At 41.3% G+C, this 26,687-nt stretch overlaps 1 protein-coding gene across 1 annotated transcript in view; it reads left to right on the forward strand.

Moving 5' to 3' along the window:
- AKR1B1 (aldo-keto reductase family 1 member B) overlaps positions 1-18,744 on the forward strand; it is a 36,404-nt gene extending 17,660 nt beyond the window's left edge. The window contains exons 2-10 of the mRNA XM_089680639.1: positions 4,615-4,782; positions 6,378-6,494; positions 8,552-8,629; positions 8,808-8,930; positions 9,045-9,151; positions 14,474-14,555; positions 15,195-15,278; positions 15,382-15,464; positions 18,307-18,744. Of these exons, the coding sequence (XP_089536765.1) occupies positions 4,615-4,782; positions 6,378-6,494; positions 8,552-8,629; positions 8,808-8,930; positions 9,045-9,151; positions 14,474-14,555; positions 15,195-15,278; positions 15,382-15,464; positions 18,307-18,349 (885 nt within the window). The 3' untranslated portion in view covers positions 18,350-18,744. The remainder of the gene's footprint in view (positions 1-4,614; positions 4,783-6,377; positions 6,495-8,551; positions 8,630-8,807; positions 8,931-9,044; positions 9,152-14,473; positions 14,556-15,194; positions 15,279-15,381; positions 15,465-18,306) is intronic.
- The last annotated feature ends 7,943 nt before the right edge of the window (positions 18,745-26,687 follow it).

Raw genomic sequence — 26,687 nt, forward strand, 5'->3', positions numbered from 1 at the left:
GTCTCAGCTGGTCTGTGAGCTGGCTGACACTTGTAGTCCATATCTCAGCAGGTCTTTTTATATATAATTGTATTATATTCAACTTTTTAATTAACCGCTTGCCTACAGGGCATTCAGCGCTGTCACACTTTGAATGACAATTGCGTAGTCATGCAACAGTGTACCATATAACATTTTTTGCAATTTTTTTCACACAAACAGAGCTTTCTTTTGTTGGTAATTTATCACCATTGGGTGTTTTATTTTTGCAAAGGAAAAAAGACCAAAAATGTTGAAAAAAAGTTTTCTTAGTTTCTATTATAAAATTTAGCAAACAGGTAATTTTTCTCCTTCACTGATGTGCATTGATTAGGCTGCACTGATGGGCCCTGATAGGCTGTACTGATACGCGGCACTGATGGACACTTAAAGGCAGCACTGAAGGGCACTTCTAAGCAGCACTGAAGGGCACTGATAGGTAGCACCGAAAGGCACTGACTGGCAGCACTAATGGAAACTGTTTGGCCTTAATAAGCAGCACTGATGGGCACTGTTGGGGCTGTATTGATAATCAGTGCCCTGATTATCAGTATAGATGTCTCCTTTCACACTTGCCAGTTATCGGAGTACTTTCCTCATGCTGTCACAGTACTGCAGATTGGACACAGCTGATCATGTGGTAAACGGCCGCTGTGATTGGCCCTTTATTGTAATTTGTGATCAGCTGTATCTGAAGGACACAGTGATCACTGAGAGCACTGGGTGTGTGCCACAGAGGGTGAGCAGGGGACGCTGTTCTGGGAGGATGTCAATTTGCACCCTCCCAGAACTAGACACCTGTGCTGTAGCCGTCATTCGGCTATAGCGTGGTCGGCAAGTGGTAAATATAATTAATAAAAAAAACACAATCTAGTAAAGTAAAAGAACTTTTATTGAAATTAATACACAAAAATTAGACATGAAATATATAAAAAAATAAAAACTGTAAATAGAGACATTTTTGCATTGAAGTCAATGGGACGTGATTTTGCATTGAAGTCAGTTATCATTATCGACGCTTTTTTTTTTTTTTTTTTTTAATTATTCTGCAAAATGCCGATAACCCTATTTTCGACGGCCAATATATCGGTTATATGAATTTGATCTGTAAAGCTGCAGGGAACATGCATTTGTTTGTGGTCAGATGCTAGTTGTTGCTCTACAGGATAAATTTTGACCATCAAAAATACCATGCTAATGTGTTGTGGTCTTTGCATTCAAGCAAAGCTTATGTGAGAGACAGTGATCTTTGTGTTCTCAGTTTGATGCTTCATAATCTGATTCTTCATGTTTGTTAGTATAAAAGCACTTTGATTTGAGTTCAAGACTTTAGCCTGTGCTTATTTTTCTTTTCATTTTTCTTTAAAGCCCAACTGAGAAAAGAATCCCTGTCAAGAATCATTTCATTGCTGGGTCATGCCCTAAATTTTTCACTTTGTGGTCACACCATTTTTGTTATTTTTTATCTTGTTACTTTTCATTATTTTATACCTTTTCTGAAACCACATTTGTCTTAAAGTAGTTGGAAAGACAGAAGGTTTTTTACCTTTATGCATTGTATGTATGGAGGTAAAAAACCTTCTGTGTGCTGCAGCCCCTCCTAATACTCACCTGAGCCCCTCTCGATCCAGCAATGTGCAAAAGAGCTCCGACCGTCCCGGGACTCCATCTCCTCATGAGGCAGCAGCAGGAGCTGTTGGTGAGCATGAACAAGTGCCCCCATAGCAAGTGGCTTGCTATTGGGGGCACTGTTCAAGGGGGAGGAGCCAGAAGCATCAGCGAGGAACCCATGAAGAAGAGGATCAGGGCTGCTCTGTGCAAAACCATTGCACAGAGCAGGTAAGTATGACATGACTGTTTTGTTGTTTTTAAAAAAAAAAAAAAAAGCTGAATTGAGGCATTACATTAAGCTGGAAAAAATCAAGACCTTGCAGTGGACATCCTACTTTTGGATCTACCATTGCATGAGTTGGAAGGAACTGCACTTTAGGAAGGAAGCATTACTTCCCGCTGATAAGGTGTGAATCCTGTACATCATGTGTTTTGCTGCTTTATTGCATTTGGCATTCTAGATAGCCTCGAAAATGGACCTAGAAAGTACTCTGGGGATGTTTTGGTTTCATCCTCAGTGATCGGATCTCTGAACAATTTAACCACTTGCCCTCCAGAGGATTTACCCCCCTTCCTGACCAGGACATTTTTTGCGATACGGCACTGTGTTGTTTTAATAGACAATTGCGCGGTTATGCAACGCTGCACCGAAATGAAATGTATGTCCTTTTTTCCCCCACAAATAGAGCTTTCTTTTGGTTGTATTTGATCGCCTCTGCAGTTTTTACTTTTTGCGCTATAAAAAAAAAAAAATATTTTGAGAAAAAAAACAATTTGTTGACTTTTTGGTATTAGACATGTCCAGTAAAAAAATTAAAGTAAAATTTTTAGTAAAGTAAAAGAACTTTTATTGAAATTAATACACAAAAATTAGACATGAAATATATAAAAAAATAAAAACTGTAAATAGAGACATTTTTGCATTGAAGTCAATGGGACGTGATTTTGCATTGAAGTCAGTTATCATTATCGGCGCTTTTTTTTTTTTTTTTTTTTAATTATTCTGCAAAATGCCGATAACCCTATTTTCGACGGCCAATATATCGGTTATATGCTAAAAAAAATCCCAATACATGTAAATTACTTGGTTTACGTGAAAGTTATAGTGTTTACAAATGACGGTATAGATACTGGAATCTTTTTTTTTTTTTTTTTTTTTTTTTAGCACTGTGGTGGGCATTCTGACACGGAGAGAGGGGGGAAATGAATACACCAATACAGTGATAAGTGCTAATAAAAAGCACTGACACTGTACTAATGATACTAGGCAGGAAGGGGTTAACATCTGGGGCAATCAAAGGGTTAACTGTGTGCTGTTTTACTGTGTGCTGTGTGTGCTTCACTGTAAGCACACTGCTTTGTATAGCAGAGCCATACAAAGCAGTGTGCAGTTGCTGACGGGAGAGAACTGTATTTACACACAGGTCTCTCCCCTGTCGGTGATATACGGCCAGTTGCTGGCTGGGACCCGGTGATCAACAGGTGAGGCCACCAATGGTGGCGTGGGTAGGGCACATGCACTGACCCTGCACGCCCCTACCTGGAAATGCAAAATCACGTATATATACATGATTTTGCGCACTCCTGCCGCCCTGTAGCAGTATTTCTGCTATGGGGGGGGGGAGCAGTTTAAAAAAAAAACGTTAATTGGACAATCTATTGGAGGTCTATCATTATAACAAGATTGGAGGCCCCTGATGTACAGTATCTCTTTGCTGTAGACCAATGTTCTGGTTTATAGTGATTTTTGATAAGAAGTAAAATGTGATTCTGGCATTTCCTAAGCATGTGAGTTTTTTATGTGCTGCCATGTGTTGTAACCTAATGACCTACTGGGAACTGTTTGATACACTTTGTAACCTTTGAAGTATTGTTTAGAGGCATAGCATGAAGGTAAGGCCTCATTTACATTTTGCGTAGTGGGAATGCACATTTTTATCGATTTTGTGCTCGTTTTATTCACTTGAAAAAGCTGCCCTATGTGCAACAAGCGTGCCAAAGAAGCATCTGCACCTTTTTAAGGATCTGCACCCTTTTTTTAGAGCAATCTATATGTATAGATATACTTGTTTGTGAACTTGGTGTCATTTTTTGCCAAATACTTTAGGTTAATTAGTCACAAAACCAGTAAGACTGCAGACCCTTTTGTCATCCATCAATAAGCTTTATTGTTCAGGGCAACATTTACAACCCTATGAATATCCTGCACTGAACAATACAGCTTATTGAACACTGAATTTAGCAGATGAGGCCTATCACTATGGCTGGGTTCTCTCTGCTCACCATCTAACCCAGTGTTTCTCAACTCCAGTCCTCATGGACCCCCAACAGGTCATGTTTTCAGGATTTCCATTATTTTGCACAGGTGATTTGATCAGTTTCACTGCCTTAGTAATTACCACAGCTGTTTCATCTGAGGGAAATCCTGAAAACATGACCTGTTGGGGGGTCCATGAGGACTGGAGTTGAGAAACACTGATCTAACCTAACATAACTTTTTTATGTGCACACATGCCTAGTGTTGTTTTTTTTTCTTTTTGCCTGTTTCCAGCGTAGCTTTGCCAGTTTTCTATTGGTCTTCCTGCAGACAGTAAGAATTAACATTTTATTGACCTCATAGCCTTACTGTCTCTGCCCTACATCTTTCAATGATTGGTTTTTGGATCTTTCAATCATGAAGGCTCATCTTCACAGGTGGTCATTACCTAGAGTGGGCTGTATTCAGATGTTGCCTGCTTGGGAATGCCCACTCCTTCATACTGACATCCATTCATTGATGCATTTTGATATTTGCATAATTCCTCCCACAAAACAGCTTTAAAGTGTATGTAAACCCGAAATCCCTGAAAAAAAGGGGAAAAAAGTATACATTATGTTTTGCCTTTCATTTCTATTTTAAACTGAATGGGTTGTTTTACAAGGTGAGGGTTTATGTATACTTAAAGGAAAACCATAAATGAAAAAAATGTTTGTTTATTATTGTAGTCTCCACCAGGCAAAGTGGCAGCAGCTGTGGAGGCAGCTTTGGATGCGGGGTACAAGCACCTGGACTGCGCCTTTGTGTATGAGAATGAGAAGGAGGTAGGAGAAGGTATTCAGAAGAAGATCAAAGAGGGTGTGGTGAAACGGGAAGATATTTTCATCACTAGCAAGGTAAAACTATTAGATTTGTACAAATATTTGCATAGCTGGTTGAATACATCTCTATGTACAGTTTCCCTGCACGTATTTTGAGAAGTGGGGCTCTCAAAATCACTTGGGCAAACAAAATTTCCATTACAAGATCTGTAAAGTGGAAAAATGTGGCAATTGAATATCAAGGATGCTTTAAACAAGGAGCAGCTAGTACTAATCTTGAGAATGGAACACAAACTTACTGATCTGTGAAAGGCCAACACAATCCAAAGCTGAAGTATCAATTTTGAACAATTTTGATGGCAAGTTTAATGATCTCTATACGGCTTTGGGAAGACAGCTGTGAAATAATTCCACCAAAATTTCCTGTTCATCCAGGTTCTGGGGCATCTCCAAGAAATGCTTTCCTTAATGATTCCTTATACTGTAGACTGTTTTGCAGTGGAATTTCAGAAATAAGAGCCTGGCACCTGATTCCATTCATCTGGCCAAAACATTAGCAAGCAAATGTCTGATGATTGTATCCTTGATTCCATCACCTAGAACAACTATACCTATCAGAAAGGGCAGAGAAAAGTTGGAACCCCTTCCATGTTTAGGGTCAGTGATCTAAAGCAGGGCTTGAAATTTCCACTCGCCAAATGCAAGGGGAAATCCCTTTGTGGCAAGCACAGATGGAGCGGGTGGCTTGCAATGGAGCGGGTGGCTTGCAATGGAGCGGATGGCTTGCAATGCGATCCCCAGGCCCCGGGGATCGATTTGCATTCCACTTGCGCTCCAAGCCTCGTTGTGAAGCCGACTTCCGGTTTCCGACTTCCGGTCTCTTCTTTGCCGTCACGGGGGACACTGCTTTTTGTCATCCAAAAAAATCTTTTTTTGGTGTTTTTTTTCTTCATTGAATAGATTGCAATCCACACACAGCCATTGAAGTGGTATTTTGTATCAGAAGTCTTGGTCCTGTTGTACAACGAAAACCATAGCAAATCTTGATGTGAAACTGGCAGTAACTATTATTCCATGTTTTTTGGCATCAAAATAAGCACTTTTTCTTATGCTATACTTCTGTCAACTAAACTTACATCTTTTAAAAGAGGCTTTAGTTACTAAAGTCTCTTTTTAAAGATGCAGGAGATAAACAAAAAAAATACAAAATGTTTGCTACAGGTTTAAAGCTGTAAAACTTGATATTTTGATTGCACCCTATTTCTATTAAGCTATTGCTGTTATGTTTAAATTGACATAATAAAGCTGTTGTATTTGCAGTTTTTTATATTTTGGACTCTTTATTCTAAAGAAAAATGTAATTTCATAAGCTTTAAGGGGGCGTGGTTGGGGGCATGACTGGGGATGGGGTTGGGGGGGCAGCTGGGGGGTGGGGTTGGAGGCAGACCTGGGCAAGGTTAGGTGGGGCAACTGGTGGAGAGTAAGGTTTGTGCCTGGCTAGTTGGTCTAGACTCAAAATTTTAAGCCCTGATCTAAAGGCATGGAGGAAAGAACGTCAACGTGACATCTTTGCAACTAGCAATTTGAAAAAAAGGGGTCAGCAGTGGCTGTGTCAATGTTACTATTATGAAAGGTTTCCTGTCCACAATTAACAATATTATTTGTTTTAGCTGTGGTCAACTTTCCACGAGAAGTCTATGGTGAAAGGAGCCTGTCAGAAAACACTTGCTGATCTGAAGCTTGATTACCTGGACCTGTATCTGATCCACTGGCCACCAGGATTTAAGGTATTTTTTTTCCCAATGAGCTTTCTGATTCAGAGAGTGTATCTTAGAAGTCATTACATTTATTTTTAACAGGTACTTGTATAGTGCCGTCAATTTACACACAATATACATATATGTTGTACATTCACATCAGTCCCTGACCCTCAGGGAGCTTACAATGTAAGGTCCCTAATTCACATTCATACATACACATACTAGGGCCAACTTTTTTTTTTAGACAGGAGCCAATTAACCTACCAACATGTCTTTGGAGTCGGGGAGGAAACCGATGCAGGAGAAAATGCAAACTCCAGGCAGGTGGTTCCATGGTTGGGATTTGTACCAATGACCCTAGTGCTAACCATTTAGCCACTGTGCTGCCCCATGAAAGGAAAGTATTAGTAAATGGCTATGCTGAAGTAATTGTGTTCTGGTATTTTATATTAGGTAGAAGAAGAATGAGATCATGTTAGCTAAAGAGAGAAGATTCCCACGGAGCGTGCACATACATGCTGCCTTAAAGAAGTAGGCTTTATCTGTGAGGCTTCATATATGCGCTGCTGTGTTTGTGTTGAGAGCCTGCTGCACAGCATGCTCCCTGCACGGAGACCGAACTCTAACCAAGAGTTACGGGTCTCATACTAACTATCAAGAATTGGCAGACCCAGTTCCTGGTCACCTGTTCACTGTGATAGCCTCTGATTGGATATTACAGTGATCAGTCCCTGTACATCCTGCCCCTGTTAATTTCTCATCTCGAATGGAGAAAAGATACACTTTTTCTTCTTGCTAGGGGAGAAAAGTATAAACAAAGAAGTGTGAATAAAAAAATAATGAATATAGGTCTGGTATAGGTTACAGTCAAGGCCATGGTCAATCAGAGGTTGGGGTCAAAGGTTAGGGTGTATTTTAGGTAGGACTTAAAAAATAATTTTTAGTTTAGTATCATGTCAGTTAGTGGGTTTTAGGCAGGCCATAGGCAGTGCGAATGTCTTTTGCAGGAAAGAAATTTGCACGATTCCTCCATCAACATAGACAGTGCTGAAGGGGAAATCCCTCCTGCCAAGCAATTGCCTTCTCCTGGAATGGGGGGGCCGTCCCCGCCGGGAGAAGACAGTGATTATTGCTAGCAGCTGCTAGCGATCATCGCAAGTGAATCTGGCAGGCCAGATGTACCCATGTTGATCGATTGATCAGCTTGGTACATTCAGTCTGCCCATACACAGTTTGAATCTCGGGCAGTTCCTGCTGAAGCGGCTGAGATTTAAACCATCTATGGCTGGCCTAGGATTACAAAAAAAAAAAAAAAAAAAGCTAAATGTAAACTATTGTTTGTGGGGCCTACTACAGGTACACATAAAAAATAATATACACATACAGTATGTGGTATTCCTGTGATCTGCAGGAGCAAAATTTATTTTGGGTTGATGAGTTATCTTTGGTGATAAGTATGGTAAAAATCCTATTTTGTGTCAGTTTTTGTTTGATAAGAAAAAGAAAAATCAGGAGATACCCATTACCATTTTACGTCAAATGACAGCCCTGAAAAAGCAAGGTTATAATTCACATGAATACAGTAAGTAGTTGTTATATGTGCAGTTTTACTAACACGTGCCAAAGTTGACAAACTGTGTTCGGGCATTAAGATTTGTTTTATTTATTTATTTGTCATGAAGGGGTGGACCTAATTGGAAGCTCCATGTAAGTCTATGAGCAGGCATATGTAAACAGACATGGGTCCGTTTACTTTGGCTTACCTTGCAAGTCCGTTCATGTCTGGGAAAAAAATGGAAAAGGTCTGCTTTTTTTTCCCTTTTTTCAAACCTAAACATAACATATCAGAAGTAGTCCGATGTAACATGATGTGAATCTTTTTTCATCCAACCCCCCCAGTTTTTAAAGGAGTTAATCATCTGTCCTTTTCTCCTGCAGTTCAGTAGAGGATCTGTTCATGGATGCCCTGTTAAACTGACTGGTCATTGCCTGTGTGAAAAGGGCCAGACTTAAAAGGTTGCATTCTTAAAAATTAAATAGGACATTAATAAAGACTAAAGTCTACATTTTTATGCCTTTTGCAGGCTGGAGATGCATTGTTTCCCACTGATGAGGAAGGACTAGTGATCCAAAGTGAAACAAACTTCTTGGACACATGGGAGGTAAGTGTGTGCTTCTATCTCGTCAGATTGTACATTTTCTGCTTATGCATTAATGGATACTTTATGGTCCTTTTGGCTTCTTCAAATTGGACTGAAAGCAAAAGTGGAACTTAAAATAAGTTAAAAGCTGAGAGCTCTATCTATCCTTGTCTAAGCCTTTTCCTATCTCCCTCCTTAGGCAATGGAGGAGCTTTTGGAGGCAGGGAAGGTGAAAGCCATTGGAATCTCTAACTTCAACCATGAACAAATTGAGCTGTTGTTGAATAAGCCAAACTTGAAACACAAACCAGCTGTCCACCAGGTATTTGGTGATTTTCATGGGTTTTCTGAATATTTGAGCTGTCCTGCTGTCTAAAAGCAAAATTCTCCTGTGAAAACAAAACATGGGTAATTCACGTTTTTTGTCTTGCATCAGTTTGAATGCCATCCTTACCTAACCCAGCAGAAACTCATTGATTACTGCCATTCCAAAGGCATCGCAGTGACCGCATACAGCCCCTTGGGATCTCCAGATCGTCCATGGTAAGACATATCCTTGTGAGTTTTGAATGCTTTCTCTTTTCATTTTGTAGACTCTAAAATTCATCTATCTTATTTAATAGTTATTTCCAACTTTAAAGTGGTGGTAAACTGTTGTTTTTCACTGCTTTGTCCACACATTACTTAGATCCTGGGTTTGACCTGAACAGGGTTGAAAGCGTCAATCCTTACCATGCTCTGGTGACTGGTACATCAGAGTCCAGTAAGGTGCCTACATCCTGTGTACATTCCAGTTTCTTGGGAGTGTATTAATGTCACTATAGTGTGCAACATTTTTACAAACACAGCTTGAGGATTTCTAATTCTGGGTGCCTTAGTTGGCTGTTTGGGGCTGCCATTTTTTTCCTAGTTACTTTTACTTCATTTTTTTTGCACAGTTCCCCCCCCATCTTTCCTTATTTTTCATTTTATTGCACCATTTGGGGTGAATGTCATAGTCAGCCATCAGCTCCTTGTCTTTACTTAAGGATTGCTTGTCTCCTCATAGTGTAAAAGCAATGTAGATTTTACTCTTTTCTTTGTAAATTAGACAGCCTTATGAAATTTTTAGGCCTCATGCAGACAGGGCGTTTTAAAAACGCTCCTCTTGGCAGCAGCGTTTTGGCAGAAAAAAAACATGTGAAGCTTGTCTAAGTGTCTAATGCTTTTACAGGCGGTTAAGTGCGTTTACAGGTGTCAAGCGCTTGGGCGTTAATTCATTTTGCTGGCCAGAATAATCATTTATTCTGGTCAGTGAAATGACTTAAAGCGGAGTTCCACTCAACCTATCAAAAAATAAAAGTCAGCAGCTACAAAAACTGTAGCTGCTGACTTTTAAAAAAACAGCCAATTACCTGCCCCTTGGTCCCACGGTGTGTCCCCTGCAGCTCTTTTCACCGTCCGTCCTATATTCCAGGAGGCCGGCATCTTCATTGTGGCCACCCGGCTGTGATAGCTTGCGGCTTCACAGCCGGGTACCCTCTGCGCATGCGCGAGTATCGCTGCGCTTCATGAATGGTCCTGTAGTCTTCTGGGACTTGTCACGTGTCCCAAAAGACTACAGGGAGGGAGCACACCTTCCGCTTCCAATCGCCTGGTCGATCGGACTGGAAGTGGAAGCGGGTACCTCAGAAATTCGGGTACCCGCTCCCCAAAGGTGCTAATCATTAATGGGGAGCGAGGGAGCAGTCCTTAAAGTGGAACTTCCCCTTTTGGGTGGAGCTCCGCTTTAATGTTCAATCACTAAACACATCTAGAGTTAACATGCATTTAGGAACGTTTCTTCTGCCAAAACGCTGCTGCTTCTGGACACACTGGCCCTGGGTTTTTTTTACCAACTGGTAAATGCTACTGCTACTAAAAGCTTCTAAAAGTCTATGTGTGCATGGACACATTGAATAACACGGAGGGCCATTTGGAAGCAGTAAACAAAACACCTGACACCCCTACAGGGGTGTGGAAATTTTTTTAAAAACTGCTTGCCCAGGGGACTAAATCAGTGTCCCAAACTTCCTGTCCCTCGTGACAATCTATTTGTCCTGATGAAAAAATTATGAAGAGTTGATGTTTTGTATTTGGCATAGGTGCTTTTAGGAATGCCTGGGGCTTTTAAAAATGAAAGGGGCTTTATGGCAAATTAAAGTTTTTAGCATTGTGCTGTTTATCTCCTACTTCCCTCCCTGCCTGTCTCCAGCACCGCACCCAGGGACTAGCAGAGAGGGGAGAGACCTTGCGGTATAATGAGGGAAGGGGAGTGTCAGGTTCTCTTAATGCTCAGTAGTAGCGCACCTGTTGAGCCAGTAAATGAGGCTCCAGTTAGAAAAAAGCCCCTTTTATTTCTTCAGGTTACCCTTGCACATGGCAGGACCTGCGTGCTCAGTACAACCGCATGCTGAGCAGTCAAATCAAGCTCCGGTGTCCACTCCGGATGCAGTATCTCTCAGAGTGAGGTCAAAAACCCCTTGGAGAGTGGGGACTGAATCCTGGGTGCGGGTGGCCTCAGGTAAGCCCCTAATGTGGATATTCTGCTGCTGCTCATGATTTTTGTAGTTGTCCAATTGCAATAAAATGGATTCTATAATTGCATCATTCCTATGGGAAACAAATCCTCCTGACCAGTTTCTAAGGTCTCCACTCCAGTTGCCTAGAGTGGTGGTCTCAGCGGATCGCTGAGAGGTTGAGCCAGGTGCAGGTCCAGGCTCCTGGGTGGATCCCGACCATATGGTCACGATCTTTCCCCAGCCTGGACCGGCTGAGTTACATCAGCCGACAGCGGGTTACAGGAGTGCAAAACAAACTGTACTCCTATGATTTACAGGAGAAATACATCCAAACGAGCTTTGGTTGTACTTCTCCTTTAAATGAAGACCGCACAGTGGAAATCAACAGCAAAATGTCAGCTTTAGCAGGAAGAGCTCATATACGCTATCTAATGTCCCAGCCTTCTGCAATGTCATCTAGCACTGAGCCTGCTGTAGAATTGAGTGGAGGAGGCATGTGAGATGGCAGGGCTGGTGCAGCGTACCTGGGCAGAGCTGACTTTTTCCTGATCAGAGGGTGCTGGAGATCCGGAGCCATCTCTGATCTCCCTGTGCGCGGCCCTGAGCTCCCAGAGAAATAGGAATCTAAGGCTCAAGATTAGGTTGGTGTGGATGACACCCACTGCTTCCCTGGCAGGTCTGTTTGGTGGCTTGCTCCTACAGTAAAGCTGTGTAAAGCCAGGAGTGAACAGCAGCTCTCTGTCCTCACAAAGTAAACCCTGCTGCCTGCCCGCAGCAAGGCTAAGTGTACAAAAAAACCTGCTCGGCACCTGGAACTGCATGTCCTGGGCGTCAGGCGATAAGATGTGCACATCCCTGCCCCTAAAAGTGGCTGCAAGAAAGCCCTGTGTTTATGAGGCCTTACACCCTGTTCCAAATTATTATGCAAATTCTATTTAAGTGTCACAAAGATTAAATATTTCATTTTTCGGTGTAACTCATAGATGGCATTGTGTCTCACGGCTCTTTTGATCACTGAAAACAATCTCGGACACCTGTGATAATTAGATTGGCAGGTGAGCCCAATTTAAGGAAAAACTACTAAAGGATGGTGTTCCACATTATTAAGCAGAGCACCATTTTCAAGCAACATGGGGAAGAAAAAGGATCTCTCTGCTGCCGAAAAGAGTGAAATAGTTCAATGCCTTGGACGAGGTATGAAAACATTAGATATTTCACGAAAACTTAAGCATGATCATCGCACTATTAAGAGATTTGTGGCTGATTCAGAGCACAGACGGGTTCGTGCAGATAAAAGCACATTGAGGAAGATTTCTGCCAGATCCATGCATCGGATCAAGAGAGCAGCTGCTAAAATACCATTACATAGCAGCAAACAGATATTTGAAGCTGCTGGCGCCTCTGGAGTCCCATGGACATCAAGATGTAGAGTCCTTCAGAGTCTGGCAACTGTGTATAAACCTTCTATTCGGCCACCACTAACCAATGCTCACAAGCAGAAACGGCTGCATTGGCCAGAAAAATACATGAAGACTAATTTTCAAACAGTCCTGTTCACTGATGAGTGCCGTGCAACCGTGGATAGTCCAGATGGATGGAGTAGTGGATGGTTGGTGGACGGCCACCCTGTTCCAACAAGGCTGCGACGTCAGCAAGGCAGTGGTGGAGTCATGTTTTGGGCCGGAATCATGGGAATAGAGCTGGTCGGCCCCTTTAGGGTCCCCGAAGGTGTAAAGATGACCTCTGCAAAGTATGTGGAGTTTATAACTGACCACTTTCTTCCCTGGTACAGAAGGAAGAACTATGCTTTCCGTAATAAAATCATCTTCATGCATGACAATGCACCATCTCATGCTGCAAAGAATACCTCTGCATCAATGGCTGCTATGGGGATAAAAGGAGAGAAAGTCATGGTGTGGCCTCCATCCTCCCCTGACCTCAATCCTATTGAGAACCTTTGGAGCATCCTCAAGCAAAAGATCTATGAGGGTGGGAGGCAAATACATCCAAACAGCAGCTCTGGGAGGCTATTCTGACATCTTGCAAACAAATTCAAGCAGAAAATGTCCAAAAACTCACAAGTTCAATGGATGCAAGACTTGTGAAGCTGCTATCAAATAAGGGGTCCTATGTTAAAATGTAACGAGACCTGTTAAAATGTTTAAAAAGTTACAATGTTGTTAAAAGTTTGATTGAAATAGCTTTTGATTTCAGTAAATATGCTGCAAACACAACAAATGACAGTTTTCAGTTCTTTACAACCTATAAAGTGTTTTGAAACTTACTGTGCGTAATAATTTGGAACAGTGCATTGTAAGTGTTTTATGTTTTAAAAAAATCCTGTTATCATTAGGAGGTTTGTTCAATAAAATGTGAATTGTACTCTTAATAGTTGATAACATGAGAATTATGCTGACTGTTATTTACATCAATTATTTAGGTAAATGAGAAAATATAATTTGCATATTAATTTGGAACACGGTGTAAAGTTGAACTTCAGCGGTCGCTTCAGTCTTGCACAGTTCTCCAGGCTTCTCTTCTGAATTGAAATTGCTTAGTCTGATTTCACTGTACTACAACATTCTCAAAATGTGCGTTAGAAGCTGCAGCAAGTCAAAGGCTACTTCTTTTCCTGGCTGAAAAATGTATTGGCACCATCTAGCTCTTTCATTCTCAGCCTGACTGTTTTTGGCTCACCCCTTTTATTTATTGGATTTCAAATGGTTCTAAAGTTAAAACATTTTTTACCTTAATGCATTCCTTGCATTAAAGTAAAAATGTCCCACCACTTGTTATAAAAGCTCAGCATCACACGTGAGCACGACCTAGGGTGGTCTGCTGTTTTCAGGAAGCTATGTACAGTCCCTCCCACCAGCCATAATATGTCTGCATTGCATAGAGAAGCAGAGAATCCCAGTGATGGCATTACTGGGTTTAAATAAGGTAAATAAAACAGGTTTTTCTTTTTTTTTTTATTCATTAGTAGGTTGGTAAAGGGGAGGGATGAACCAAGTAAGGCAAATATCAGATTAGCATTCTTATAGGGATTTAATTTATCACAACAATACTTCCATTTTACTTTCATCTTCTCCGAGTTTTTAATACTTGAATAAGATACTGTCCAGGTTGATGATGCAGTCACATACCTCTACAGTAACCTGTATGCCTTGGGCTGTGCCTACATTTAGCCTCCTGTAGATCACCACTCTTCCATGATGCTATCACTTTTTTTTGGGACACAATTGGTATATATTTGACATAAAATTGTCTGCTTTGCATTTTTTCAATAAGCAAAATGATTGCTAAACCATATCCTGTTTTTAAGGGCCAAGCCAGATGATCCCTCCCTTTTAGATGAGCCAAAAATCAAAGAGATTGCTGCTAAACATAACAAGACATCTGCCCAGGTATGATTATTGTGATTAATGGTCACAACTTTGTTAATATAGAGGGTTCAAGTGCGGCTCTTTAAATAGTGAAAACACATAATGTTCAGTGAATACAATGCTAGAGAAAGAAAGACTACATGTATGCTACAGGAGATGGTCAGAGAATGCAAAAATGCAGAATGCACTGGAGACACATTATATGAGACTACTAGATATCACAGCTTTACAAATTGACATCTTTACAAATCAGTGCTTCCACAGTTTTGCTTCCTACAGCCCCTTTCAAAATTACTTGTACCATATTTGATATTTCTCTAGGAAAGATCCATTAAAAACAGTCAATGGATGAAATATCTAAAGCAGAAAAGAGACAGCACAGAAAAAAATTAACATAGTTTGAAAGAAATCAAGCTTTTCAACTAGAGCTAAAGAAGAACTAGTCTAAAGATATTTTTTTTCCATCTCTGCTTTAAATAAGAACCTAGGAAAGGAAAACAGACTATTGTCTGCAGGGCCCCTGAGGATTGCACAGTAAGCGAAAAAAAACTGCAGGTTGGGCAGCAGGGACTTAAATGAACCAAAATCAGATTTCTGTTAGGCATGACATGACATCTGTCCTGTTATGATTATGAAGACATAATATGATTAACATTTCAGGTTCTGCTCCGCTTCCCTATTCAGAGGAATTTGGTTGTTATCCCAAAATCTATAACTCCTCAGCGCATTGTGGAGAATTCTCAGGTATGGAAGCTCAATGATTGTATTTTTGGGGTAGTAAGTTAACTGTCTCATTGCCTATGCAATATTGATTTTTATTACCCTAATAATTATCTATAATCTGCAGGTGTTTGATTTTGAATTGTCTGAAGAAGAAATGAAAAAAATAATGAGCTTTAATCGAGGCTGGAGGGTCTGTGCATTGTCTTCGTAAGTATACATTTTGCTTTTCCTAGTAATGGTTTTTACTTTGCTGAAGGATCTCATAGCGAAAACGAAAAATAGATTGGAAGTGTGATGAGTCAAAGTTGGTTTTATCCATGAAACATATGATAAGTTATTACATGGCTACAGATATGATAAGAGTTTCCAACCTTGGTGCTATGAAGGCTTTTCTTACATAGCCTGAAAGGTTCAGGCAGGAGCCGGTAGAGACATCAACCTCTTAAAGGGAAATAGACTTGCCCAACTAACTCTTCCATGCACCTTTGTGAACAAATAACTCTAAGCTGAGAAGTTCCTGAAGCAGACAGCATTCAGGTACTTACACTAGCTATAAGAAAAATTAATAATAGCGCCTATGGTCAAAATTGTATAACTTACTAATAGTGTACCAGCTGCAAAAAAACCACCATATATAAAGTGTACCAATTAATAAATAATTTGCGCTAGTAAATATATATAAATATATGTAAAGAAATCATCAGATCATAAGTCCAGAAAAAAATATATATACCAATACCACAGAAAAATATAAAAAACTTTTTAGGTGCAAAAAAAAAAAAAAAAACTTGTGCAAAAGGAGTGTCTCAATATAAAAAAGTGTCTCAATATAAAAAAATTTCACCAAAAAACCTTGATAATATAATGGCAGATCATCCATAAAAATATCTTCAGAAACGGAAGCTCTCCAACACACCGATCCTCATCGATCGAAATAACAGGACGAAAAACTTTGTAGTTAATCGAAAATCCACTTCTCCAATAGAAAAAGGACCACCTTCAAACGTATCCATGGGGGGAAATGCCAAGCACTCGAGAGAAACAGAAAGACTTCATGGTGCAATATTATAAAAACCAATTCCTTTATTAGATACTCATTGCACTTACTCAAGAGGTGTCCCAGCCGACACCAGCATCAACAGCATCAACAGCAATCACATAAACGAGCCTGACTACTCAGCACATGTGCAATAGCTGGTAGTCAAAAACGTAATGACATCACATCAATCAAGCTCCGCCCTACGCGTTTCGTCATCGACGTCCTCACGGACGTGAGGACGTCGATGACGAAACGCGTAGGGCGGAGCTTGATTGATGTGATGTCATTACGTTTTTGACTACCAGCTATTGCACATGTGCTGAGTAGTCAGGCTCGTTTATGTGATTGCTGTTGATGCTGGTGTCGGCTGGGACACCTCTTGAGTAAGTGCAATGAGTATCTAATAAAGGAATTGGTTTTTATAATATTGCACCATGAAGTCTTTCTGTTTCTCTCGAGTGCTTGGCATTTCCCCCCATGGATACGTTTGAAGGTGGTCCTTTTTCTATTGGAGAAGTGGATTTTCGATTAACTACAAAGTTTTTCGTCCTGTTATTTCGATCGATGAGGATCGGTGTGTTGGAGAGCTTCCGTTTCTGAAGATATTTTTATGGATGATCTGCCATTATATTATCAAGGTTTTTTGGTGAAATTTTTTTATATTGAGACCCTTTTTTATATTGAGACACTCCTTTTGCACAAAAGTTTTTTTTTTTTTTGCACCTAAAAAGTTTTTTATATTTTTCTGTGGTATTGGTATATATATATTTTTCTGGACTTATGATCTGATGATTTCTTTACATATATTTATATATATTTACTAGCGCAAATTATTTATTACTTACACTAGCTATATTTGTTTTGCTTTTATTGTTTTTTAATGGTTTATAATGAATACGTAACTGGATTAAAGATTAATTTTTCCTGATGTTCAGCTTTGTTAACCACTTTCTGCCTGTAGGACATTGTATGACCTCAGTGGTTTCAGTGGTTATATAGGAAGAAGGGTTAGCCGCACACCGGAGGATTGGTGAATAGTAACAAATATTTATTGATCCATAGGACACACAATACCAGGACGTGTACAGAACTTAACGCATTTCACGTGATCACGTACTTAATCATAATCATTGGTTGTGATTAAGCGCGCGATTGTGTGAAACGCGTTAACAAGTTCTGTACACATGTCCTGGTGTATTGTGTGTCCTATGAATCAATAAATATTTGTTACTATTCATCAATCCTCCGGTGTGCAGCTAACCCTTCTTCCTATTGCATTACATGTGGTGGCGAGCCAGGGTCTGCACCTGCCTTGGTTTGATTTGGATCGTTTGGCTGAGCGGTAATACCTTTGCTCCTTGCTTTCAATAGTTATACCGGGATGATGTCTGCAGGCATCATCCCGGTATCAAAATTTTTGGCTGAAGATGCTTTTTAAAGTGGTTCTAAAGGCTCAACGGTTTTTACCTTTATGCATGAAGGTAAAAAGCCTTCTCTGTGCAGCAGTCCCCCAGCCCCCTTAATACTCACTTAAACCCCCTCTCAATCCAGCGATGTGCACTGGAGTTTTGGCTAGCTTGGGGCTCCCTCTCCTCATTGGCTGAGACAGAAGTGGGAGCCATTGGCTCCCACTGCTGTCAATCACATCCAGCGAGCCAATGAGAAGAGAGGGGCGGGGCCACGTTCCATCGGTGAATTGACACACAGAGCAGTGGGCGCCCGCAAAGCAAGCCACTTGCTGTGGGGGCACCTGACGGCAGGGAGGGGCCACGAGTGCTGATGGAGGACCTGAGAAGGAGGAGGATCGGGGCGACTCTGCAAAACGATTTCACACTGCAAGCAAGTATAGACATGTTTGTTATTTAAAAAAAAAAAAGCCTCTAGAATCACTTTAATATAAAAGCTATCCTAGCGGTTAAATAGCCACTGGATCGCTTTTACATGCAGAGGGAGGGGGTTGATGTGTTGTTTTTTGCATAAAATACAATTGCCTTCTTTCTTGCCCTACAGAGCCAGAAAACATAAGGATTACCCGTTCAATATTGAGTATTGAGTGGACGTGTCTGGTAAAAGCCGTGGTTGTGTTCCTGTGTTTTCTAGTGGATGTCTAGCATTTGTTATGTAGAAAGCATAGTCCAGCAGTAAGAAGTGAAACGGAGGAGCCACACCATCCAAATGATCCTTTTCTGCACAAAGTGCCTGACTGAGGAATAACTGATTGCTGGTTGGCAAACAGCCTTAGCATCATTTCTATAAAAAAACTAACTGAGCATACAAAAGCCTCCACTCCATTGGTGTTGCAACTGAAGATTAATTAAAGCCGTCAAATTTGAGCAACCTGCTGTCACCACACTCCAGTTTACTCTTCCTGCAAGTAAAGCATTTACCGGCGGTTAGCAGTTACTTAGATTTGCTTTGCCATACATGCAATAAACTTGGGTTCTCAAATTGTTTCATTTTGCGTTTTCTTTAAATAAAAAAAGTACTTGTACTGAAGTGTCTGCAGCTTCTTGTGTCCTTACACAGAGCAGTGCAGGAAGTTATATCTAGAACTGGAAAGCAGCAGGGTTTCTGGGAGAAAAAAATGGTTCATCAAAAAATTTGGGAATGGTTTTTGACTCCAGTAGGTTAAAGAATTGACCAAGCTTACAGTCAGTGAAGCCAAGACTTTTGATCTGCATATCTTATCTGGTGACAGAAAGTACAAACACTCACACTTTATCAGGTACACATTGCTAGTACCGGGTTGGACCCTGTTTTGCCTTCAGAACTGCCTTAATTCTTCATGGCATGGATTCAACAAGGTGTTGGAAACATTCCTCAGAGATTTTGGTCCATATTGACATGGTAACATCACGTAGTTGCTTCAGATTTGTCGGCTTCACATCCATGATGGGAATGTCCTGTTCCGCTACATCCCAAAGGTGCTCTATTGGATTGAGATCTGTTGACTTTGGAGGCCATTGGAGTACAGTGAACTCATTGTCATGTTCAAGAAAACAGTTTGAGATGATTTGAGCTTTGTGACATGGTGCATTATCCCGCTGGAAGTAACCACCAGAAGATGAGGACACTAGTCATAAAGGGATGGACATGGTCAGCAACAATAGTCGTAGGCCGTGGTGTTTAACGCCTTCATTCCTAAGGGTAAAACAAATCTAAATGCCTAAGCACAATTTTGCAACGTTGACATGTGTTAGTAAAACCGTACATATCATCACAACTCCTGTGTATATCCAGGTGAATTATATCTTGTTTTTTTCAGGACAAATTGGGCTTTCATTTGTTGGTAAATGGTAATGGATATCTTGTGATTTTTTTTTTAATTATCAAAGGAAAACTGGCCCAAAATATTGTTACTACCATAAACTACCTTCAAAGAGCAACCCAAAATAAATTTTCCAGCTCTTGATGATCACAGCGATACCATATATGTGTACCCGTAGTACAGCCCAGAAACAATAGTGCACATTTTGTTTTGTTTTTTACCTAAAACACTGACACTAACAATTTTTTTTTTTTTAATCCTGACCTTTGACCCAAACACTTACCCTGGCACTGAACTAGATCAAACCTTTATCTAGGTATTTTTTCTTTATTTTTTTTTTTTAATTTTTAATATTTTTCTTTTTTTTTCCCCCTCTATGCCAGGAGTTAGAGATACAATGTTTCTCTCTCTCCTCCATTCATAGAGAGAGAAAAACAAGGGGGGCCGGGCTGTACAGTGATTGATCACTGTGATAGCCAATCAGAGGCTATCACAGAGTCATGTGCCCGAAATTGGGAGTCTAACGATCGGGACCCAGGGCTCTCAGCGACACGCAGTCTTTGTGCTGAGAGCGTGCTGTGCGGCGCCTTCCCAGCAGAAAGACAGGTACGTAAATATGCGGCCCCACGGTAAAAAGCCCAGTTCTGTGAGGCTGCATATTTTTGTTACATCGGTGTAAAGAGGTTAAACGATGCTCAATTGGTACTAAGGAGTTCCCTAAATTACTAGTTCATGGCCCTGCCTTTTGGCCTCTTGTCTGCACCATCGCTGTTTACCAAGGTGCCGTTCATAGTGCCGTGCACTCTTGCAGCATCACCATCATGAGATATCCTAAATGGCCTCCTGTTGACAGAACAGTCAACAAGCACTCTGTATGACAATGTACCTCTGATTGTCCAGGCATTACAGTGGTTTGGGTGGATTCTAAACCTACAAAAATCAGTGCTGGAACAGACTCATTCTGTGGAGTATCTGGGTCCAGTTCTGGACACATCTCAGATCAGAATACTCCTTCCAGAGGAAAAACTGTGGACTCTCCAGTCTCAAATTTAGACTTCTAAATTCAGAAGCCATCCAACTCTTGCATGGGAGTTCATTTTTGCAACGCAAAATTCTTTTGTTGTGTGGCAAGGTAGTTCAGTTTTTGAAAAGACCAATTTGGTTGACGCTGAGGACCAAGTTGGCACTGGTTTGTGGAATACGACTCTGGAGTTGGATGTCCTTTCTTTCCTCTATTAGAAGATCTTCATGATGGACACCAGTCTGTCAGGTTGGAGAGGAGTTCTCAGCAGTGGACTTGGTCATCTGAGGAATCTCATCTCCCAATCAACATCATGAAACCTTGGAAGATCTGCAGCATTACACCATCTTGTTGGGGGGGGGGGGGTGGGGGTGTATCAGATCCAGATTCGGATAATCCTATTGCAGCGGCATACATCAACCATCGGGGAGGAACCAGAAGTTTCACTGTAGCAGGAGACATAGAACAGATACGGTCCTGGGTAGCACTTTGCGTTCCAACCTTAAAAGCTATGTACATGCCAGGTTTAGGCAACCTGCAAGAAGACTTCCTCAGCCAGCAGAGCTTGGACCTGAGGGGTTGCCACTACACTTCAAAGTGTTTCAGGACCTGTGTTGCAGGTGGGGGGTGCTGGATATGGACCTCTAGGTTGAACAGCAAACTAGGCAGGTTTGTATCCAAGCACAGGGATCCTCTAGTCTAGCTCAAGCAGTAGATGCTCTTGTGGCTCCGTGGGATCAGCAAATTCTTAACTATACATTTCCTCACCTGAAATTTCTTAGTCTGCTCCACAGCATAGAGATGGAAAGCATTCCAGTGATCCGAATTCAGACTGGCTCAGGCAGATGTGGTACGCTGAACTCACAAGATTCCTGGCAGATATTCTTTGGGCTTTTCTGGATCAAAATCTTTTTGTCCCAGTGACGGATATGCATCCTACTTCTTAGCTGCTGGCTTTCATAACATGGATGTTGAAGCCCTGGTTCTAAGGGACAGGGTTAACTCTGAGTCTAATTCCTACAATGATAAAAGCTACAAGGTTTACTTTCCTGCAAGGTCTATGTGTAGAAAGAATCCTCTCTTTTTTTTTTTACTGGGTCTGGACCTGTGTTTGGCTCTCAGCGCTATCAGGGGACTGGTTCTTGACTTTTTTTATTTTGTTTCAGAGATCATTGGTTTCTTGCTCTTTGATTATGACCTTTGTACGGGGGTGGGGAGTCTCCCCTGTAGCTTCCTCCTGTTTTCCAGTGACAATCGAAAAGGTTTGTAAACCAGCTCTTGTATAACCCCTCTTCTACCCAGCATAAAGAAGTCTATTTTTGCCTAGCCTTCTTCACCTCTGGGAATTTATTGCTAAATGTTTTCAATCAAGGTTCTTAACTCCTCATCCTCTTGAGCTGTTCTCTGCATAGAAACTACCTGGATTGACGTTTCCTCAGCACTAGCTTTGGAGGACATTTTTGGACCCTGCTGCACTAGACGTGCGGGGCTAGCCTAAAACGTGACATTCAAGCACTGGGGATCTGCTTTATGTCTCTTTCCAGATCTTTTGTGTACTGCTAGTTTGCTGTGGAGTACATTCCAGGTTCAAAACCGTGGCACAGCCCCAGTCTGACCCCCATCTCTTAAGATTCAGTAAGTAAAGCTGGTCAGGCTGAAACACTGGAAGCTTCCTCACTGTTTGCACTGCTAGGCGCCTTTTCAAAAATTCCCACCATTGCTAGCTTTTACTACTGTAAGGATTAAAGTGTTACTAAACCCACAACAGTAAAATCAGCTTGTATAGGCAGTAAAGCATGCTTGTTATACTCATTGTGGAACCTAAGGGGTTAATCTTCTGCATTGTGTAAAAAAGCTGTTTGATCCTTTCTTCTCTGTTCCTCCCCTTTTTCAAGCGACCACCGCTTATCTCCAGACTGAACCATAGGCATGCACATGCTCAGTTTGGTGTGTATTGCTAGAGAGGTTTTTTTTTTTTTTTTTTCTTGGGAGAGTGCATGTGATCAGCACAGGGCCAATCAGCACTGTCCAGACAGAGGTCAGTTGACTTGTATCCTCCTAGAGCAATAAAACTCCTACAAGCTTTAGCTAGTGCTGGGCTGTACACTGATAGAAGTCACAAGACTGCTCTAACTTCTGATGAGAAAAGGTATTTAGCAGTTTATATTTACTAAAATAATTGCACTTCAGTGTACTGTGGGAGACCAGATATAGTGGATGTAGTGTTCTTTGTTTATTAACACTTCCCAACCGCCCTATAGCAGAAATACATATATATATGTGATTTTGTATTTCCATGTAGGGGGCATGCGCGTGCCGCCCTACCCACACCACCAGAAGCACCATGTGGATCTCAAGTCTCTGGTTTGGTTCCACTGTTCTCCCAGTGACTTGGACACCTCCAGCCACCTGAAATCCTCATCAGCACAAGCTGCCTAGGTTAGTAAGCTCATTTGTTATTATCCAGCAGACAAGTGTCCACACACTAAACTTCACAGCAGCCAGATGAATCTACAACGCTCCCTGGCGGAAGTTAAACAAATTTAGTCCAAACCAGCCAGCACTACATAGCAAACACTCCTCTATTCAACAGGTTTGTGTATGTTCAATATCCCAGGCTCTTATCAGATTTGTTTATGCATATACAAATAAATGAGTCCAATAGAGCTTTTATTCTCCAAACTGTCTTCTCTAGTTGTTTTCTTCATAGGTCCTCACACACATTCCCCAAAAAAAAAAAACATTTCATATAGTGTAGTATCCTCAAATCACATAAAATATATTATCACCAAATATACTCATGTGTATGCGATAACATGCCATATAACACCGCGTGCTTGTGTGCATTCTCCGTTCCCCTATTGTGTGTGTTCCTATCAAAAACGCAAATTTCCAGTCGCACATCAATCAACAACAGCGTGGTGCTCCAAAGATGCTCCTCTAAATCTTGCCAGTCTCCTCAAACCATTCTTTTTACAAAACAATAGTGTAATATGCTTACAACAATTAATATATGTATCTGTGCTCACTTTAATTAGTGCTCAAATCCCGTGATATACTCCAAGAAATGGATTTTACAGGTAAGCCAAAAATTCAGTTTTCTTCTTCATACACCACAGGACACAGAGGGGGGGATTTACTAAAACTGGTGCACTCAGAATTTGCTGCAGCTGTGCATGGTAGCCAATCGGCTTCTAATAGATCCCACCATTCTGACCAGCAGAGCGAACAAACAGTAATAGGCCCACATAACAAATGGATCACAGCAGAACTCAAGAGAACAAGATAGTATCTTGCAGCACCTTACAACCAAAATGGGCATTAAAGGCAGCCTAAACATCCACCTGGTAAAACTTTACAAACCTATCAATTAGAAAACCACAGGGCAGCACTGCAAATGTGTGAAACAGGTGCCTGATACTAAAAAGCCCATAGCAGATCTTGAAGAATGTGCACCCACAGCGAAGATGGGAAGCCTATCCTTCAGACCGTAGGCCCAAATGATGACTTTGCTAATCCACCTAGCAATGGGGAAGCAAGAAAGCAAGGAGCCCTTTTAGAAGAACAAAGAAAAGAATACAGGTGAAACTCGAAAAATTAGAATATCGTGCAAAAGTTCATTTATTTCAGTAACTTAAAAGGTGAAACTAATATATGAGATAAACTCATTACATGCAAAGCAAGATAGTTCAAGCAGTGATTTGTCATAATTGTGATGATTATGGCTTACAGCTCATGAAAACCCCAAATCCACAATCTCAGAAAATTAGAATATTACATGCAATCAATAAAACAAGGATTGTACATAGAATATCGGACCCCTGAAAAGTATAAGCATGCATATGTACTCAGTACTTGGTTTGGGCCCCTTTTGCAGCAATTACTGCCTCAATGCAGAGTGGCATGGAAGCTATCAGCCTGTGGCGCTGCTGAGGTGTTATGGAAGACCAGGATGCTTCAATAGCGGCCTTCAGCTCTTCTGCATTGTTTGGTCTCACGTCTCTCATCTTTCTCTTGGCAGTGCCCCATAGATTCTCTATGGGGTTCAGGTCTGGCAAGTTAGCTGGCCAATCAAGCACAGTAATCCCACAGTCATTGAAACAGGTTTTGGTGCTTTTGGCAGTGTGGGCAGGTGCCAAGTCCTGCTGGAAAATGAAGTCAGCATCTCCATAAAGCTCGTCTGCGGAAGGCAGCATAAAGTGCTCCAAAATCTGGTAGACGGCTGCGTTGACCCTGGACTTAATGAAGCACAGTGTACCAACACCAGCAGATGACATGGCTCCCCAAATCAACACAGACTGTGGAAACTTCACACTGGACTTCAAGCATCTTGCAGTGTGTGCCTCTCCATTCTTCCTCCATACTCTGAGTCCTTGGTTTTCAAATGAGATGCAAAAGTTGCTCTCATCAGAAAAGAGGACTTTGGACCACTGAGCAACAAACCAGGTCTGTTTTTCTTTAGCCCAGGTAAGACGCTTCTGACGTTGTTTGTTGTTCAGGAGCAGCTTGACAAGAATACGACATTTGAAGCCCATGTCCAGGATCTGTCTGTATATGGTGGCTCTTGATGCACTGACTCCAGCCTCAGTCCACTCCTTGTGAAAGTCCCCAACACTTTTGAATATTCTTTTCCTGACAATCCTCTCCAGGCTGCGGTCATCCTTGCTGCTTGTGCACCTTTTTCTTCCACACTTTTCCCTTCCACATAATTTTCTATTAATGTGCTTTGATACAGTACTTTGGGAACATCCAACTTCTTTTGCAATTACCTTTTGAGGCTTTCCCTCCTTATGGAGGGTGTCAATGATGGTTTTCTGCACAACTGTCAGGTCAGCAGTCTTTCCCATGATTGTGATTCTTACTAAACCAGATTGAGACCATTTAAAGGCTCAGGAACCCTTTCTAGGTGTTATGGCTTAATTAGCTGATTAGAGTGGGACACTTTGAGCCTAGAATATTGCACCTTTTCACAATATTCTAATTTTCTGAGATTGTGGATTTGGGGTTTTCATGAGCTGTAAGCCATAATCATCACAATTATGACAAATCACGGCTTGAACTATCTTGCTTTGCATGTAATGAGTCTATCTCATATATTAGTTTCACCTTTTAAGTTGCATTACTGAAATAAATGAACTTTTGCACGATATTCTAATTTTTCGAGTTTCACCTGTAGGTCCCAGAGTGGCAGGGGAGTAATGTGCACACAGTCCAGCATAAAGGCCTTAACTACTGAGATGTCGATGGTCTTTGAAACAGAACATCCATGACGAAGATTGTATCTTTCATGATACTTGACACCAGATATTGGTCTATACCAGGCTGGAGAAAGGACAGGATGCATCCCACAGGATACTTCTTAGGGTGGTATTTCCCAGCCTTGTACCAATCAAAACAGGCTATCCAGGTGCAAAAACTCTTCGCTTTGCAAGAAGTCAATTTCCTAGTCTTCAAGAGGGTAAGAATGATCAAATCCTTTAACCCTTTTACTGCCATGTCTGTACGATGTACAGACCTACAGCACTGCTTCCAGCAGGCCAGGTCTGTATGCCATACGGACCTCCATACCTCCTCTGCTATAAGCTCATGGTCACTTCAGTGGACCCAAGGGCTCCTGCTACTAATCAAGCTGCCCTGTGAAGAGGGGGAGAGACGTTCTTGGGCACAGCGCTGGATTGAGATTGGGCTCAGGTAAGTAAAAGGAGGGCTGGGGAATCCTATTCAAAAATGCAAATAGTGTAAGGACCCAAATTTGAACTGGTATCAGCCTCCTGTGATTCATAGCATGCTCAGGATTATTCTGCTGCTTCTCCTTTTGCTGTCTGCTCAAACTGGAGGAGGGACAAAACCTGTTAGTGGTTCTTAACTACAGAAGAAAAGAAAAATCAGGTCTCCTGCCTTGCCAGACATGGCTGTACTGTGTAAATGTCAGGGTTGGAGAGAAACACAATTCCTTTGGTAGGCAAAAACATCTCCCATATACCGTATGTACAGTCAGGTCCATAAATATTGGGACATCGACACAATTTTAACATTTTTGGCTCTATACACCACCACAATGGATTTGAAATGAAATGAACAAGATGTGCTTTAACTGCAGAC

This window comes from Staurois parvus, unplaced genomic scaffold, assembly GCF_062004578.1.
Source record: "Staurois parvus isolate SC_StPar_1 unplaced genomic scaffold, SC_StPar_1.0 ptg000249l, whole genome shotgun sequence".
In the NCBI taxonomy this organism is placed as follows: Eukaryota; Metazoa; Chordata; class Amphibia; order Anura; family Ranidae; genus Staurois; species Staurois parvus.